A 20,455-nucleotide genomic window follows, 5' to 3' on the forward strand; every position below is an offset into this window, starting at 1 on the left:
AGTAACTTATTGGGTAGCCAGACCACTAAAGACGCTGGCCGCCGCATTTCTAGTCGTGTGATGTAACACCCAAAATTTTCGAGTATTTGGGTGAAGTTTACAGCGCTTCGCATCAATGACGCGCAATAAACAGCCAGGAAGTTCTTATAAACAATATGGATTCACTTGAAGAGAGATACAGAAGGTGCTTTGAATGTGAACCGATGCCTGACACTTTGGATTTCATCAGTAATAAAGTAAGACTATCCTGTTAAAATGTTCATCATAATTCTGAAATGCAAGGTGCCCTGTAACACTACAGAGAAGTTCTTTAATCCGCACTCGCTTGCGTTTTTCTTGATCCTGGCAACAACTCTACCGTTTGAGAAGGCCTATCGTCAGCAACGTTTCGAAGCCTTAGCCGAAAGCACCTGGCTTTATCGGTGAAATAATCGGACAGTTTTGTTCTAGCTGTCATTTCACATTCTACAGCTACCTTCTATCTAGAGGGAAATCTTGTTTTTGTTGCGTCCACTCGTTTTGTCGTAAAGTCTACATTAAACGTTGCTAAGCATGCTCCATAAAAGCTGGAAAGAAACCTATAATTATTAGCACTGCCGTTCATGGACCTTGCTGTTTGGGAGAGGCCAGACACTTGACTGACGTTCAGTTTCTTGATACCAGGATGTTTCGTACGCTGGTTGTTTTTGTCAAATAAATCAACGTATAATTTACTGTCACCCAAATTTTCTGGCAGCTGTCATCATTATCTCGTCCTCAAACTGTGTCACTCACCTGTCAGCTGGCCGAGTGGCTGAAGGGTTATAATTTGGGAAGCCTGTTGACGTTGGTACTTCAACGTTACTCTTCGGGACGATTCCGGTCAATTTTTATTCAAGTGCTGGCGCAGTTCAGACAGCGTTCAACGCTGGACTTCTCGCGTCCGTCACGTTAACCTGGTGTATTGTGCTGTGCTCCCTCAATCAATCCGGCAACGGACCTCACTTGAAAGATTTGCCGGAGGACGGTAACGTGGTCAAGTGGACTCCGATAGCCACCTAGTGGGTGCATCCATACATTTACATGTTTTTCTGTGGGGGAATGCTTTGTGTTTGTGTCGGCATGCGCCTGAAAAACGAAGATATTCAAAGGTAGGCTGCTCCTAGATCCTGCAGACCCGATGGCATAGCCTGCCTACAGGAAGTAATCTCGTCCGACAGTTTTACTCAAGCCTCCCAGCAGGGACATCTTGCTGGTTTTTGAAACTGTTTAATAGAAATAATGGTTTCGGTCCGGAAATTGCCTTTGCGGTCCTCATTTGAATACATTGTTGAAGAAAAGGCAATGGCCTCCATCTGTTAGACTGGTGACCATCAGGTGTACAGCAGTAAGACATGAGCTGATGCCATATGAATTAGTCCAGCACTTTTTGTGCGATCTGACTTAGTGAAACTAGCACAATTATCCTATTCTTCTCCTGTCCCGATTCCTTGCGATGATCAACCAAAGCAATCTTAAAAAATATTACCTAATGAAATAAGACAACGCAAATCGCGGTATAACGTAATGACTTAAAATGAGCCAAATTTGCTGGTAGTTACTCAGCTAAAATCGTTCCTTAAACTTGCTGAAGCCTACATATTGCTCGTGGAATGGAGTGTAACTCATGTAACTAAAGCTTGCTTTTAGCTCCTGTTCGACTAGAGGAATACCGATTGCTGTGATCTGGAACCTTGAGAAATACTATACCAAGTAGCAATAGCCGTAGCCACATTCATTATATTCGGTTAATTCGTACGAGGCTTTGAGAACACCAGGCTTATAGGCGATGATGACCCTCACTTGCCATAAAAGTTCTTTGGTGAACTGTAGTAGATTACTTTGTTGGAAATGGCAACACTACCGGGTTTGGCATAGCTGGCTCCGGGTGGTTTCCAGGTAGTTTCAAATTGTTGTCTAAATGGCGGGTAAATCATCATGACACCTAACATTGGGTCTCAGCATAAGCGACGGAGGCCGCCTGTGGTAGCATAGTACAGAGTCGAGAACCCAGATGAAGCATACTGCTAAAATGTGGCTAGGGGTCCATGAATCAAATTAATTAGTTGGATGCAATTTACCATGGTCATAGAGGAGAGCTAAAAGTACCTTGCTGACGCACACGACTGAAGTGCGTTTATGCAACAACGATTCGTAAGAAACTAGCTGAATGTTATAAACGTCGAGCAGCTTTATAAACCGCGCTCATCCCTTCTGGCTGGGAGAAGACAACCGTGAAAATTAGGGTAGATAAAAAGTTGAATCGTAATAGGCATTCTTATTTCACATATACTATTATCACTTATAAACTATTGGGAGGCACGCGGACCTCTTGCTGCGTAACGTTCAACGAAATGATGATGCCCTGAAGTGAGAGGAAGATACACGCCGGTTTATTGGGGTATTTAGGCAGGCGGCTGACAAGCCAGGAACAATACTTACCATATTAAACGAGCACGTCAGCGGCCAAAATATCGTAGAACTGCCATCTTTGGTGACCAAGTTTCAATGCATTATTTCCTGCGGCTGTTGCTTTATGAACAACAGCCCTCAAGAAATGCGAGGTTTACCAGAAGGGCGTGATGCCCCGTAAAAAGAAAACCATATCAAAACTAGTGAAATTAATAGGTACAGTAATGAAATGTTCACTGTCTATTTCCTACAACTGGTGCTCTGCAGGGTGGATACCAATGCAGTGAAAAATTCTGCTGATGAATCATACCACCAGTCTACGTTTGGTGGCCAGTCTCCGCCTCGCATCTAATGGGGAATGAAGGTTGTTGCGGAAGGTGTGAAACTGCTATGCAGTGCTCGTTTACTGTTGCAGTCGCAACAGAAGAGGGTCGGTTCACCAATGGAGAACTTGCAGACAAAAGGGGATCAACCAATCGGACAGCTTGAGGTCACGAAGACAAAATCGTGGAAGCGCGCTCGAACAAGCTGATGTCAAAATTGCGGCATGCCTTGCCATTGGAACGGTCGATGCCGTCGTAACCGGAAACGAGTAAATAGTAGCTCTTAGGCTTATTTCTCCTTTCCAGGGTGGGTTGTGATCAGTGCTGTAACACAGGCTGCAATAAAGGCCGCTATCGAAGTGGACGGGAAAAAGGAAACGTACGTAACTGGCGCGGCGGCTGGGCTGTCACAGATCCAGGTAATGGGAGGAGCTGAATACAAGCCATGTGCCCTAGCCGTCAGAGTAGTGGGACGATGCCGACTAAAAATTGACGGATTCTCAATATACCCAACGCGCCTACCCCATACGTTGGTGCAATATGAATTACTTCTGAGACCCAACGTAGAGCAGACAACTTTGATAGAAGCGACAGGCTTCTATTTTTTCTACAGAATCATGCTAAAGCTCACGGCTGTCCTGAAACTAGCTGAGCCTCGGGGACGGAGGAATGTAGTTATTGGGGGTTTCTATATTTCGATTAACCAATTACGCCTAAGCAAGATCAGACCATCACGATTTGAAGATGGCCGTCAACAACACAACGGAGAAGGAAGAACTATGGCATCTTTCAAGACAGACGATAGGAAAACAAGGAACCACAACATCGGGTACGGTGAGGCATCAATGTCAACAAAAACGTTGCCAAGGCTGGGGTTTTTTTGGGGCAGTTGAGTTTGTGTTTAGGCTCAAAAAAGCCTATGAGGTGGAGAAAGTCGCAATGCGGATATAAAGTAGCTTAAATATCAGGAATATGGTGTGAAGTTAAATTGTATGGACTCACTGGCGCTGCTGTTGGTGCGGAGCCGGGTGTAAATGTTCCCTGGGATACTGAGTATATGCAAGCGCACAGAACGGAGTGCGGACGATTTAGAAAATGATCGGCTTTGTGGGGAGCGTAGCTGAAAGTCCAACGAGATTGCTTGGTCCGAACAAACAGCTCAGTTAATTAGAACGAACGGGTCCTAGGGGCGGCTGGGCCTGTTTGCAGGCAAAGTGACAAGTATGCAAGAAGGTCCAGTTGGGAATATGAAGTAAATAACTAGTAATGTGCCAGCACACTGGGTATAACGATGCCGTACCGTCACTACACTGGTATTCGTCGTTTCCTGGACAGCCTCGTGACGGGCGTCAAGTTTGAAATGATCGAACCGAGGTGGACGATTTTGTGGGTAGTGGGACCTTGGGTTGACCAGGGAGGCTCGTGACTACATTAGTCCGCACTAGCGAAAACAAAAACTAAAGATGCATGAAGGCGGCCCAGTTCTAGGTGCTACATTGGAACAAAATTGACATGCTGAATTTCATTCAATGGGTTTGTTTAAAGCATGACCTTAACTACGTAACTGCCACCACCACCAATAATAATAAAAAGTTTGTTTCCACCTTGTATGAGAATTATAGTGGCAAGTGTTATGTCGCCTAGAAACCTTCGAAATTCAAATTTCCTATCCAAACCCCGATTTATTCGGGAATAAACCTAGATCAAATATAGATAATAAGTAGACCTGCTACGCAACATAATGGCTACAGAGATTGGCCGGATTACAGTGAATTGAGCTTCTGTTTTTGAGCGATCAATTGTGTTATGTCGCCTAGAAACCTTCGAAATTCAAATTTCCTATCCAAACCCCGATTTATTCGGGAATAAACCTAGATCAAATATAGATAATAAGTAGACCTGCTACGCAAAATAATGGCTTCAGAGATTGGCCGGATTACAGTGAACTGAGCTTCTGTTTTTGAGCGATCAGTTCCCGGTCTCAAGCGTCATCACAAATGATCCTGGAAGCTTTAACTGCCGTCAGTCATAAGGCCCCGAACTCCGGTCTGGCGCGATTCAGCTTAAGACCCATTCACATTACTAGTCTGGCGCTAGGTTTCCATCCATCCCAGTAGACTACAGAGATCTCATCCTCGTTAGTAAACAAGGCATAACAGATGAAATCATTCTTCCTGGGGTGAAACACTCGTGCTGCGCTCTTCTAGGATACTTTTGCCACCGGAAGGTACATTCCTTACTTAGACGTAGACATTTGGCCACCACCGACCACCGATAATACTGTGTTGATATGAGTCATTAGAATCACTCTTGTCTGTGGTCCTCCGATTCAAATTCATCCAATGATACGGATGTACCAAATCTTCCCTCTCGCTAAGCGAAAAATAGACACAAGAGGCCATGCCATACCGTGTGTGCAGTACGCTGTACCGAAAACACAGAGCTCAGGCACCGTAATTTTGGACACGCCATGCCCAGAATGTTGAAGCCTACTTAGCTATCGGCGGAAAACTCCTTAGCGCCGCTGACTCGTGCAACTGAAATTATGGAATACACCTCCTCAACCTGTTGGGGATCATCTCCGGATTTATTTGGATGTTGGGACCACGTTATCATGCCAGCCGTGATTCAAAAGCGGTGATCCTAGGTGAAAAGTACCGGGAACAACCAAGTTCCTGGTTTCAGTCTAATTTTTCGTACCTTCCCCTATGAAGTCTTGAGGAACTCATTCACTGTGATGGCCAACAAGTATGGTCCGAAGATCCACATACTCCGCAAGGGACCAATAACGTGTGCAGCCAACTACCGCCCTGTCAGGCGCCTTCCCATCAACCCTCAAGGGAAATCCCCTGGCTTCTGGAACCATATTCCCTAGACTCAAATAGTACCTGCGGAACGTTTCGTCAGCCGCTGTGAGTATCTGGTAAGGTGTATCTTTCTCCTCCCACGGTTATTGTCAACCAACCAGAGATAGTCAATCTCGTCAAATGCAGGCTCCCAAAGCTAGAAATACGTAACAGTGTGAAGTTTCAAAGGACACTCATGGATTCTTCGAAAAGATACCGCATTATTTTACTACTTTTATGAACGGAAAATATCAAATGAATTTCGGCGCAGTTCGGAGCATAGGTAAGAAGGGCGCTCAGCATCTTCGCAAACTGTGACACCCGCCTAGAAGTGCATGAGTTCGAATCCTTTCAAAGTCAGTAAGTAGAATTGTGGACCGTCTCTTCGACATCACATTCTCCGCAGCCCTTATCAGTTTTTTCACTCATGATCGACAGCTTACCCCTAATGGATATGGCCCGCGATTTGCCAAAATCGTACTGGTTGTCCAGCCCCTCAGAAAGTTTTTTCACTCATGATCGACAGCTTACCCTTAATGGATATGGCCCGACGATTTTCCAAATCGTACTGGTTGTCCAGCCCCTCAGAACTTATTCTAACATGATGACCCCTTACTGGAATTACAGGTTCTCCACTACTATTCTCTTGTCACATTTGAACGTAAGGCTTTCGGCCCTATCGGTTCTGGGCCCCGGTCGAACCAAAACAAGCTTCTGCCGAACTAAATGTGTCTGGTCGAAATTATCTCCGTCATATTAGTATTATTGCGTATATCGACCACCACTGATGGCCTCCCCATTCAAAGTACCTGGTAAAATCTAGCTCTGTTATCCCTTTCCATTTGTCCGTTCCAGAAGCTACACAGGGTAACTGCCATCTCATAAGGGGGAGAGTTTTTTGTAGCTACTGGACTGACTAGGGTGTTTAACTGTAGTAAAACCCAACTGCCATAGGGAACGAGGGGTAGCATACTTACAAAATGACTACCCTGGTGCAACGAAATACCGAAGGAACGTATTCCTTTGCTAGTCAGCCAAAAGCGGTAGCAGGTAGATCCAAGTACAGGGATGGTGAGCTCAAGTAAGTCAGTTTCAGAAATTATCCGAAGAACACAGGTTCCCCGGGGTTGAACGGGAAAGTTATGGAAATATAATGTATGATAAACGAGTTATCAGGGGAAACACATATGCGCTGCGTGTCGCGTCGACCCACTGGGGATCAACCAAAAACGTTGGGTCAACTGCTTCTTCTAGGAAATTCAATAAGCTCCGGAGGACACAAGAAGATTACAAGGTACATGAATTTCTTATATCACTCTCATCAGAACCTTTCGGTTTTTCATTTCTGTGACGTATGAGGAGTCCATGAGGATGTCCTTAGGATTTTACTATAGAATATAACCATAATTTGGTGCAACACAACCGTTCTTTAAGTATCTATTCCAGTTACTCTTTGTAGTTGTCCAGGGTATTATTATTCTTATTACGTAATCCCCGACTCCTTCCAAGGTTTCTAAAAATACACGATGCACATGTTGTCAACATAAATCAGCTATGTCCATAACACCATCCAGCAAAGATGTGTCAATATACAGTCCTGAATGGAGTATTTGTCGTGCAGGTACAGTTTGTATGTGAGGGAACAACGAGAAATTAGTTGAGGTTTTGGTGATAACACCAGTACCTGGATCCTTACTAAATCGTTTTCTCCTCACACTGCTGGACATTTCCTAAAGCACACCGCTTATTTCATGTGACTGATTTAACCTCAGGTTCGGTGCGGTTTCAGATGGAGAAGTTTTTGCAGGACCAAATCCCTGATGCTGAAAAATTCTTGAACTACGAATTCAATACAGGACCATGGATAAGCGTCATCTTCCTATATACCCTAAGGACATTTCCCGGGTGTACTACTGTACACTCCTTTGGGAGCTTGTGGCACTTGAAACAGATGGTGTTCCCCATGATGGGCCGCCCACGTGCCTGAAGAATAGACGGTCTCAATCGATGTCAGCGATGTGCTGTTGGGGGCAACCCACTCTATGAGGTGTACCATCGCGCTGGGGTCTTCGCTGCTCCTAATTTCACTCATCGTTTTCGGATTTGTGAATTGTGATTGCACAACATCTTTGCTGATAGCACAAGGCCGCAAATACTTGAAAAGTTCCCTGCGTTTCCTGCTTATACGTGGTTAGTAGGCAGCTATCTTCAGGGCAAGCTACGTGCTCCCCTGCCAAGCACAAATTCGCTTAGTCGAACAAACCCATTTTGGAAAGGCTTTAGAGCATCTTGGGTAGCATAGGATCTTCTCCTGCCTCAAGCATCCTTTAATAGGGACCAATAAACATGTAATAAATTATCTCAGCGCACCACGAGCAGCTAATAGCTGATGATTGAGGCCGATGTTGAGCAAAGTACACCTTCTAACGGCAGACTAAAACATAATATAAAAAATTGAAGATTCACCACTGTAGAGGTTAATAGAGGTTGCGCGAGACCACTTAGTTGACTGCCTATCTGAAAAGCAGTCTAATTGTACCCACTATGGTCTGTTATCAGCTGCAAAAATAAAAGCGATGAAGACATTCGGAGTATTTTGCAGATCAAAAAACAGAATGAAGACACGAACTACCACCCGTTTAACGAATACACGCCTACTTTTCTGCGATGCAAGGATTGAATTTTGCGCATATTTATGCCTTTCAATGTTTTCTAATGCTGCGCAATCACTGTTGGTGATTCCTCAAAACCGGAGAGGAGAAGTAAACTGAAGTTGACAAGGTCGCATAAATAAAAATGAGTAGGTGACGAAAAGCAAGGCAAAATTAAGACTACATTAGTATGGACTCAAAATTCCAGCTCCAAATGCCTGTTGAGAAGTATATATATTTTCAAATTACTTCAACCCCAGTGAAACATAAGCAGAAAAAAATTGCACAAAATGATCAGTCAGGAGGCAACTGAAGAACAAAAATTTTCGGCATTCGCTTTCAGATCTACAATGAGTAAAGCTAAAGGTCAGTGTTACAGAGAGCCATCATTCGATACATCCATTGGACAAACTAGTAGACCTGCTGTTCATTATGTTTGTACACGGCTACCAAACTGAAACACTTTGGCTCGCCATCCACCTTCAGGCAGCGGTGTCAACTGACTAACACCTGTGTCCCTTGAGGAGAAAATTATTGTCCCAAAAGAGCTTAGGTATATCCAAATTACCAGGAAGATTGAGCAAGAGGTTATCACGCAGAATTAAAAAAGGTGGCAAGAGATATGATCCAGCTGGCTATATTCTATCTGATTTTCCACTCGTCTCATTCAACTGCAGTGGATCGGATGTGCGTAAAACTCGAAAGTAGAGGTTCGAGTACTTAAATATGGTACGGCTTTGGACAGAGGTTATGTCCCGGCAATTGGCTGTTCACAAAAGACGCTGGACACGGAATGTAAAATCAACATCAGTGATTATCGTTTTTCAAAAGCTCTTAAAATACCCAACTTTTGAGGACAAATAATGCCATAGAAGTGAACAAAAGCCTCACCGTTAACTAATTAGGCATCTTAATGTCGGATAATTCCGGACCACCAATTACATGGATGATGAATATCCCAAGGCTTGTGGTTATCAACCTCACCAGAAGCCACCCGGGATGTCACTTCCATCATACACATCTCAACCCGAACGGCTGAAGCTCCCCAATGGACTGCGTCCAATCTAGAGAAGAATAAGTCTTCAAGGCATGCAAAGCTTAAAAGACTGCAGACAATCATTTGAATCGCAACATGAAAAACTGGAGCGTCTTGTGATCCACAATCGGAATAACCTGCATAGTTTCAACGGCCCCAACACCAAAACCCACCAAGTGGGCCAAAAATATTATCGTATTACTTCCAATTATGTCTGCCCAGTAAGAAGTTCTAACATACTGCTGATGGGCAGCCAAACTACCTTGGATGCGCCCTAAGCCTGGTCAAACAAAACACTGTGAACCCGCTGATTGTAGTGAACTGCTGACTCCGATAATATCAGGAAACTTAGTATCTCCGAGTCAATACTATCAGCGGGTTTTCAGGTAGGTAAAGAAAGCAGCTACAAAGCCTGCGTGTGGTCTCTTCAACCAACGATTAATATTAGGTTACACGCCACGCCTATCCTCTGTAAGGATGGTATGGCGACCTCTCGCTGGTCAAATGCTGGAGAGCCTAAACAACCTATCGTTTTCAAAATCACACTAGTCCGCTGACACAGTCATTCTGATTGTTGTCGTAATATACCTGTCAGTATTTGTTTCTCATTTAATCCATGTATGTGAATGCCACTCAGGGTTTGTCACAGGCGGCGTTAAATACGGAGCCCGATCAAAATATTCGTGATTCGCAAAATATAAATACATCAACCCAGAGGTAGAACACAGCACATATTCAGCACTATGATACTCATCCAGTGGTTCAGTAGAACTCACCGTCTAACGTATAATTCTTTGGTCCGTCACGACTGCCGGATGACACGCGGGTCGAAAGTTATTTAAGTTTAGTTTTGTGATTCCTTGGAAGATTATTGTCCTACCTCTTCTTCTGATAGCAACCAAGTGGTAAGCAGGCGGCAAGAATCTATTCCAAATAGTTTGCTGTTACTGCCAGACTGATGAGCTGTAGAGATATGGCTTCCAGTCTTAACCAACCACATTTAGGCCGCCCGTTCTTATCTCGATATTCTGGAAGTGTTTGAAACAGTTTGTACCACAGTGCGCACCCTGCAACTTGCCGTATATCTCCCGCTTGTCCCCATACCGTCGTCAAGGATAATGTTAATGCTTGGTAAGAAAACAATTTCCGACTCCAACAGAGTCCTTACCGTGAGATGAGTCTCTAAATACGTAGGTTTGTCCCCCAAAGCTGTCCACACTTCCTCTTCCGCAGAATACTCTGAATGAAATGAGTCCTTAGCTCTTTGTTTACGGGTGCCCCGTATTTGACCAAGATATTTTATGGATCAGGCCTGTTGGATATATAAACTATCACGAGGGATTTCTTAACCAAGGGGTGAAATTTTGATTCTTGTCTCTGTACCGTGTTTATTCTTCCCTTTCTTTAGCCACATGGACAAACCTCTGTACTGTGTTTATTCGTCCCTTTCTTTAGCCACATGGACAAACGGTAGTGACTTAATATAGGTTGTGAAACGTTCTAAAATGTTTTATACATATTACTTTGTCTGCATAAAGGATGCCTTTCAAAGGGTTCATTATTCACTCAAGAGAACACAATGATCATTTTATGGCATCCTTTACAGTTCCGTAATTGATGATTGTTTGAAGATAGCAGTCAAAACTGCGCTGGAAGGAAAATAGGGCAACATGATTAACTGATTGAGACCACATGGGCCATCGACCAACAGAACGACAAACATGGACACTTGAGTGCCCATTTGTAAAGAAACAACGCATTCGATCAGGCTGAATAATGTATGGCTTGTCAGATAGTCTGAAATAGCTTGGTGGTTGAGACACAAACTGACTGAAAGCTTTGTGGTTCGAACCCAACCTCAGTGCCTCGACTTCTCCTGTGTAGGCTTGGGAAACCTGGCAGTGTCTTTGTCCTCCTGCCTCTTTCAGGTGGCTAGACACCTTGTACCGAGGACGGCTTAGAACTGAACGATTGTCTTTGTTGCGCTGTTGGTTTAGAAGAAGGATGAAGAAATATAAATTCACTAAACACGCCTGAACTAGGCGCTTGAGACAAAAAAAGTGATGTGTAACGAGGCAACAGTAGTGGTACTAAATAGTTAATTTAATGATAAACAATGATTCCCAATAAGTATGAAACAACTGTATAGTGCTTCTCGGCCTTTTAGAATAGACTGGTCTCACTTACAGGACAAAGTTTCCATTGAAATTCGGATAGTAGCCTAACAATTTTGATTGTCCAAGTTATTCTAAGTTCAAATTCTACATGATTTGTAATAGGTAATGGCAGTGATGAACTAAGCTATCTGTCGTGTATTGTTTGGAACAGTGGCAGGAAATGCTGCAGTTAAAAGTGGTGGTAGGCTTTTGGAGGGGGACAACGTTGAGTCTACTATTGTGAATTAATGGTTCAGTTTCATTCTTCTGGATGCTTAAACAGTACCCGGCGTGTCCATATGGCCAACAGCGACCGTGTGAAGTAGGTTTCACGCTCTTCTACATTAAATGCAATGTTGAGTACGTAACAGTTTGTTTGTAGGCAAACCAAAACTACCTGAGCCTATTCAGAGCAGCCAGACTGATACTACTGACAAGCTGCGTTCACTTGATCTCCATGTACAGCCCTGTTTGTATTTAAGTTGGCTGCAAGCTGTGAGTGTTTAGACCTGTTAGCTGTACCAGTTTCATTTTTACAACGGCACAGAATGCAAACGGGTGTTGATTCGAACTTTGCTATGAGGCCTATAAGAGACAAATATGTGGATTTTTTTTATTTGTACGGGACGGTATGAAAAACGCGCATTATTCGACGTATTCGACGAGTAAGACGTCATACTGTAACTTTGGAAATGCCCGTTTTCGAAATTTACTAGTCCAGGTAAGTCCATAATTTATTAAACTTTTTTCTGAGGTTGCTAGTCCTCAAATTTATTCAGCTGAGCTTATTTTTTAGCAGACTACACAGTAGTAACTTACGGCTAAATGTCGAGGAAACTAGTTAGACAGCTTGCCTACTCCGACGTTCAATTGGCAGAAGTAGCTACACACATTCAATGGTAGTTAAACACCACATAGAGACAATCCCAACTCTTGCTAATAATCCAAAATGTTCGTTGCTTAAAACGCCGGAATACAAACCTCTACCCCAGCAGTTTTATCTCGTTTATCTCAGCTACCACCGGCAGAACTGTCAGGCCGACTGCATGTTCCGGTGCAAACAGAACAGTATCTGGAAGCACTGACGGATATTATCGATGAAGCCGACGTCGAATGTCAAACAGATGCATTCCTGGACCGACCACCAACGCCGCAGTTCGTTCCCGCAAAAACTGGTGCAGACGTTGAGACGCAAATTTATGAAGGTGATGTAAGTTACTTACAAGCACAATGTTTGCAACCAAAACTAATGACTGCATGGCATTAAATACGGGCTATGAAAATCGCTTGAAAAAAAGCAATACCGTCTCGTGCGATTATGAAGTTCTGAATGACTGGAAAGTTCTCGTGGTTTCACAGGCCTGCTGGATTTTGCATTGTTTAGGAGACCTGAGAGCGTTCAAAACGACTAGGCGTGGAATGAGCCATGTAGAATGAGTTCGTGCACCAGGTACGAAAAGTGCATCATGAATCAGCAAAAAATTGAGGATGATCATTCATTATAGCTTCTGAATATCTTTAGTTGTGTACCTCTATGTGTCCGGCTGATCGTCAATTCGGATAGAGGGACGTGGTTTAGCTTAACCAAACAGGGACGTCAAACGATCTATTGAATTTGCCCTACCATGGAATTGAGGTTTAGGCATTTGTTTCGAGTGTCTCATCACATTTGTTTTTCTCCCACTGATATTCTACCCTTCTCCACTCAAACCACCAAACGTAAACGTCTGCACAAAGCTGTTTGACTTCGACCTGGAAGTGCGCGAAATTTTAGAAGTGTTGTTGGGGAAAACGTTGGAGCAGGCACTATTGGAAGTGGCTGAGGAGGAGGAATTGGCCGATCTACGTGCTCAACAATCTGCATTTGAGGAAATACGTAGTGCAGAGATCGCTGAGGTTCAGCGCTTGATGGAACAAGATAAGCGGTTAAGGTAAGAACGACTAAATTTCCTTTGGTGTGTGAATTGGGCTATTCCTGTACATACAGACTTTTATCTAATGTTGCAACGGACTTCTTTGAGACAGATAATAAATGATGAACGAGAAGGAAAGATTGCTTGATGATTACCGAAATCCGACTATGAGTAACCGTTGACTCATTTACATTTATTACAGAACGGAAAAGGAAGAACGTAGACAACAATACGTGGCTGCAGTCGCACAACAGAAAGAACTTGCAGCTAAGGTAGCGGCACGGGCGTTTGCCAAGGCCTACCTCTCAGATTTGCAACCACGCGTTTTTGATAAACTGAAAGAACAAGGATACTTCTATGACCCGGTGGAACATGGTAAGTTGAATACGATCGAGCTGTAATTAGTTTCCAATATCACGGTGCCTCTTCAGTACGTGTGCGAATACATGCATTCCAGTCCAGATGGAAATTGGGGACTCATCGCTGGAAGAGAGGAAACCCAATATATTCGGGAAACATGCAACTTGAAGCCCTTCCCAAAGTAGACTGCGAAAAGCAGTTGGTCGTTTATGTTAAAGGTGGAAAACTGCGTATATGTGGACGAGCTAAATATTGCAGTCATCGATAACAGATTATTTGGGGGTAGAGTGACGATCGTTCTGCTCTAATTGTTGTATTCAGAAGACAGACATCTATGAACTGCGCAACAACACGTCAACATATCTGACGCTCACTCAGAAAAGAGCGAAGTGCTGGGTTCCTTAGATCTATATAACCATGTAGTGAGTACTCTCTATCGGTTGAAAGCCTCACCCCTGTAACTTTTGGCTATAGTGCTCAACGAACGATAGGATCGTTGCTGTGATTTCTATCCCGTCAGCTGCCCTTTCGAAGCTGTGTAAGAGTCAACGTATCTACGGGTTCATAATCAACTCGAATAGTACTGATTTGCCGGTTGCTTGTTTGGTTGCCCGCTGCTTTCATACGTTTCTGTGCTTTTCGGTGGTGTGCTCTTTCCTATACGACGGCGAGGCTAAATATTCTGAGTTTTCATCAGACGATGCAGAAAACTAAAATATTTATTTCTAGACGTTTTTTTCCATTTATAACAGCTGATCGTAAATGATGCTTTTGTAGTTCACATGGCCAGGCCTCATGTTTTCTATCGAGTAACCTGGCGAATCCTGGACCCACTCGAAATATAATAGGGCGCATTTAAAGACGACACTGAAGCTCTGATGTTGCTCTCATTGGTAATGAGGGTAATGACGACAGACGTGTTAATTCAGAGAGGTTTGACAATTTCAATCGAGGATGAGTTTACAAGACATTGGGTCTACCGAACGACAGACCAGAATAGGAATACAAATCTCGATGATTGTCTTGGCGATGTTACCGAATATATGTTGCTCGAATACGTTGTCTGATTTCAAACGTTACATCATCAACCGAGGTGATTTCGTGGTTCTTACTCAAACCAGCGCAGAGGATATCACCACACTTGGCGATAAAGCATGTGACATTTAACTGCCACGCTCAGCGAACAGTCCAGCAACCAATCGATGATTTTCTCTTATATATGACAAGTTATGGTTCACAGAAAAAAGTGCAAAACCATTCACTAGTGAAGTGAATGCTAAAACTTATAATGACACTAAGTAACAAACAGATAGAATATACTTTTGAGATGAATGATACATCAGTTTATGAACAGCCATTATCGGTGTTACCTAGGAAGTTCAATAAAACTCTGCGATTTATTGAGTTTGAGGCGACCAGATGCACAGGTTACAAAGAAAGAACCCAACCACAGTCTGTATCGTGCGAATAAGATTTCCGGTGTTGGAAAGTATAGAACTGGACACAAAAGTGACCCTCTTTAAAGGGTCCTCATCAGGTTGTGGTGATCAGCGTCACGTGTACAATCACGTGGAAAATGTTTGAAACCGATTGGGTAGTTATCATTTTCGAAAACGTTTGGTGACAATCGGTAGATTTATTGCTGGACAACGTTTCGCTTTTGCACACCAGAATTGGTGAGCATAAAAGAAGGATTAACAAACCACCAAAGAATGCAGAAGAATACCAAACGCTGGTCAAAGACTCAGCGATGGCGGTACATGCCTTAGACACGGGACATAGAATAGATCTGGAGAATGTGGAAGTCTTAAGACGGGGACTGCGATTCACACCACAACGGCTGATAGCCGAGGCGGTGGAAATCACTAAGCATCACAGCGTGAATAGAATCGAGGGTGTGGAGCTAGCGAGCGTATGGAAAGCGGTCTTAGATAAGCCGAGTTGACACGTGACGGTGTGGTTGTCAATCCACTTAGAATCATTAGAAAAAACCGGGGGGTAGGGGTGGAAACCCCAACCGACCAAAGGTCACAGCATCCCTCCTACACAACTTTCTTAGCACTAGCTCACCCACACAGACTAACAGAAGGTTCAAACGAAGTTCAAGAGGAACCATCAAATGAACCGAACCAGAAGAACTAGACCCTAGGCAGGACCCAAACACATGTAGGTTTCCCCACCGACCCAACACTTGTTCAACCACTCTAACACACTAAAATCCCTCGGCCGACACCCAACAGAGATTTAGCTTGACTTAGCTGATTGGTTCTCCTTCCGCCTTAAATCTCGATCAACCTCGGAACCTAGTCACTTGGCCTGACGAAGCTTTTGTGTCAAAAGCGAAACGTTGCCCAGCAATAAATCTACCGATTGTCACCAAACTTTTTCGAAAGCGTCACGTGTAATTATTAACGAGTAAAAGACAGTCCTCGAACAGTTTGTTGATAGCAGATCAGACCAGAAGACCATCATTTAGTACATTGAAGCAGTGCTCGTACAAAGATGCTCGCTATATATACACTGGCTAACCTCTGTGCCAATTGACTGATATAAACGGCTATTGGGGGCAAATATACTTGTGCCCAGTCCCCAACAGACAACCTCATACACAGTGAATCACTCAATTACAAAGCTCCCAAGGCTCCAATTATAAAAACAAGTTACGTATAATCTGCGTGGGTATCCACAACCCTAGAGAACGCTCTCAATAACACGTAAAGGGATCGTAACAGTACAACATGGGTCTCTGTATTCACCGCATACGTTCAAAGAGTTGCACCTGGCGGATGCCCATTGTCGCTACACTGTCAGTGAAGTTTTTCTACACCTTTGTAATACATTATAAACCTGGCGAAGCTGAATACACAACAATTGACAGAATGCACTAGCAAAGACATTCACGCTATTTGGACGAAGTGTACTAAGAAAAACAGTAAAACTTCAAACCTGTTTCCAAACGCCAGTACATATAAGCGAGTATCAGTACCCGAGATGTTTAACCACACTTAGAATGTCTAACAATTCCAATCTTCTACATGAATCCCATCTCAAAACAGATATTGAGAACGGTTTCATCCCGTGGTTGATGGAAGAAGTCGAAGAAGAACTGGAACTGGATAATCGGGCAAGGGCCTTGTTGGACCTGATGATTCGCGAGGTACGATTACAACTAAATTACACACATAACATATTGCTCAGATTAGCTAGCGAGTGGTTTTCGGTGCTGACTGTAGACAGCTAAACTCCTCATTTCATCCTCTACATTCAGCCAAAAAGGACAGAAAATAAATCCGGAAACCTATACGGTCTTGTTCTTGCTGAACAAAAATAAACAAGACATGGACGCAAGAAATAAACAAGCACATGGACGCTCATTCACAGTGAAAATAGAGATCTACCACAATAGAGATATTCTATTCACAAATAAACACACACAAATGTGTTGTACGATGTGTGGTACTACAACGGGCAGCCTTGAATCAGTGTCCCCGACGTTACAATGGTTAACTTCTGTCTGGCTGGGTTACTGGAGACCGGGGCGCCTGAAGACGCTCACATTTCTCGTCATTTGTCTTTTGATTTTTTAAGATGAATGTTTGTGGCTGTCTGCAGTTGAAGTGCTGGGGCTGATAAAGTAGGATAAGTTGCTGAAATCTGGAAAGCTACATCGTGAGAGAGGATATTCAAGTACACAAAGCTCACAAAGTACACCCACATTCCCTTTGGGCCCAGGAAGTTGCACAGACTCATTGTAAATCAGACAAAACAACATTACTGTAAGCTTGCAACGTTACGTTATGTAAGTAGAGTACCCTCTCCGAAGGGAAGCACTTTGTGGAACAGCTCAATGTCAAATTTTCATAGGATTTCCTCGCTCTGGAAAGACCATCCCCACTGCGGCAGAAAGCTCGTGATTTCGTTCACCATGAAGCGATTTCAACTCTCCAGGAAGGCGATGAGCGTGACCATTTATAAAACAAATTCACACGAATTTCACACTTTCGAAGGATTACATGACAACTCTGAAAGACACTAGTCACGGAGCGAAAACCAGTGCCTATAACCCCTGTTAACTGTTTGGAGACCATTGAACCTCGCCAAAAACAAAGGTATCCTATTTCGAACTAAAAGTGTTACTGGCTGATGCATGTTGAAGCTTACCTCACATTGCATCAGACCAAAACGAGTTCCACTGTCTCCCTTCCTAACACCATTGGTTTCGCGCCATTCCCATGTGAAATTTGTTCACCGTAGCACACTCACTCACTGAGGTGAGGTGAGATGAATATTCGAAATATTCGAATATTCGGAATTCTACGAGGAATTCTGATCATCGAGTGGTGGACAAAGCGTGTACAAAAGATTTGCCTTTGAAACTCCAATAATCTATGACGAAAGAAAGCAATACAAAAGTAAATATTTTCAGAGTGATTTTTAGGATATCTTTGAAAGCGTTTGCAGAAGTTTGGTCAATACTTGGTGGTCAGTCAAAGATGAATCTAACGTACTCAGATACGTTTAAGGTAGAATCAAAACTTCATAAAAAGACAAACGAATAAGACCCCCAAGTGCTGTGAAAGAAATTTACTCAGTTTATCGCGTAGTCACGAAGCAACAGCCATAAATCTTCCTCAGGTTGAAATACAGTAGTATTTTTAAGGTACCCATGTTCCGGGACAAATGGGGACAGACAAAACTGAATAGTGTGTGAACAGCCTCCTGCAAGATGCCACATTCTCAAAAAACCTGATACACTAACGTTAGATCAAAGACTGTTCAAAGATTGTTCGCTATCAAGAGAGGTTCGAAAGCTCCCTTAGCTGAGATGACTTGATTGCAATGGAGCCTTTGTAAGCAGTTTTGAGGTTTCTGTATAGCACGGGCTAGGTGAAATAGTACATAAACATCAAATTTAGAAAAAAGAAGGTTGTATAGGAATTTTATCGAAGCGTTATAAATCTCTCGTAGCTAAACCATGGACCAACTCATAAATAATCCTTCATCCTTAACAGGTTGTCACGGAAAGATACAATGAATACCACCAGCTAGAGCTGATGGACGAGCAACGAGCAAAAGACCTTCTAATCAAAAGCCAGCAGGCTGATCTACAGAAGCCGGAAGAACCGCAAGATTCCTTGTCCGTAGTCCAGTCCGACGTACAGCAGCCAAAAGTGGAAGAAACAGAAGAGCAGCCAGTCGAAAGAGAAATGACTTCGTTGGATGAGGTCGAAGAGGTTGAAGAAAAGGAGGAACCGACGGAAGACACAGAAGAACTCGAGTAAGCACAGGTGAGCAGGGTTTTGTCAAAATGACCCGTAAGAAAAGTGATTATCAGAAAACACTATATCCCCTAATTATCACTCCATGAGGTCGCAATGTTTTCCGTTCAGCGGAACAAGGGACTATTGCACTTTCGCAAGAGTTATTCGGTCAGTTTCAATGTTTATACACTGAGACTTAACTTTTAAACCGAAAAGTTGACGGACATCTAAACATCTTCATTCTTATAGAAAAGAAGAAAGAATTTCCTCCACAGTGGGACGAAGCAACTGGGCTTTCTATTTCGATACGGATACGAAAATTTATAGTTTGGCTATGCTATTTTATACTAGTCATCAGTGTTCAATTCATGCATTTTGTTCGAGCCACAATAAACACAAATATCATGCAGAAACAACCATATTGTGTTCTTCGAATCAGACACACGAAAGTTTACAGATTTTCAGAGTTTTCAGCAACTTTATGAGCAATGTGTTCCGTCACAAAAACCTTCTGTGGTATCTCGAAGATCGTATGGACTGGAACACCTTGCAATCAGCTACAGGATACCTTAAACGAGAGGATCATCCGTGATTCAGTGGAATCGCTCGTTAAAGCCAAATTGACTTGCAAATTAGTGTAGTTTGCGCACTGGATACTGATTTTGTCAAGGGATTGGCGACCTCATGGATCGCAACCAACACAAAGTTATTCTAGCCAAAAATAGAGAAGGAAACCCGTAAGTGAAGGTTCTGAATCCAACGTAATAAAGGACATCAGAAGAATGGGGGTGTAATGTAAGTGAAGTGTACTCAGTGAAAAAATCACGAGCACTACATTCTCCCGTAATTTCGAGTACAAAACGGTGCAACGCCCCAGGTGTATAGACAATAAAAATGGCAAAATAAATATCAAGTTTTAACTGTCAGAAGTTTCTGTTAGGTGAACAACTGCATCACACCGTAAAGAAGCAAACAACTGTACGGTACGACTTATTTACATCATCTCATTGATTTTGGTGGACCAGTTCTTGTTCGAGAATCTAATTCTTTGGGCTTCAAACTGACTGAAAATAAAAAAGTGACAATTTTTTCCGGCGAAGAGTTTCCGTACTTTCAGTGAACTTTTGGACCTTGACAAATCTCCAGTAGGGTTGCTCATGGATCACCCGACGTTGCCTTGTGATGCGAAAACCACACTACTCATAATCGACTAAATACATCTCTCTCCGGAAGCCAGAGAGAGTGGCGCATGTACCTCCTCGGACGTTAGTCGTTACGTCCTTTCGTTGTAGTTCTTGCTGAGCACGACATGCCATTCGTACCGTCATGACTGCTTCAGATACCCAGTGCGCAGCAACATAGAACGTGGTGACGGTGACTGAAACCAATACTAAACGGAATTCTCAATCTTTTGGAATCGGATTCAGTAAGAGAAGCCGTTAGAAGCGACTTAACAGAGTGATTAAGACAACCAACTGC

At 43.2% G+C, this 20,455-nt stretch overlaps 1 protein-coding gene across 1 annotated transcript; it reads left to right on the forward strand.

Annotated features, from left to right (window-relative positions):
* Nucleotides 1-6,579: 6,579 nt before the first annotated feature.
* T265_05347 (hypothetical protein) lies at nucleotides 6,580-19,360 on the forward strand (the record flags this gene model as incomplete). The annotated part of the gene is made up of 8 exons (XM_009170338.1): nucleotides 6,580-6,680; nucleotides 6,716-6,933; nucleotides 12,435-12,656; nucleotides 13,085-13,373; nucleotides 13,558-13,730; nucleotides 16,772-16,872; nucleotides 18,728-19,003; nucleotides 19,226-19,360. 7 exons carry the CDS (start codon nucleotides 6,580-6,582, stop codon nucleotides 18,995-18,997), a joined length of 1,374 nt encoding a protein of 457 aa, XP_009168602.1.
* Nucleotides 19,361-20,455: the final 1,095 nt, after the last annotated feature.

The sequence above is a fragment of the Opisthorchis viverrini genome (assembly GCF_000715545.1).
Source record: "Opisthorchis viverrini unplaced genomic scaffold opera_v5_100, whole genome shotgun sequence".
NCBI lineage: Eukaryota > Metazoa > Platyhelminthes > Trematoda > Opisthorchiida > Opisthorchiidae > Opisthorchis > Opisthorchis viverrini.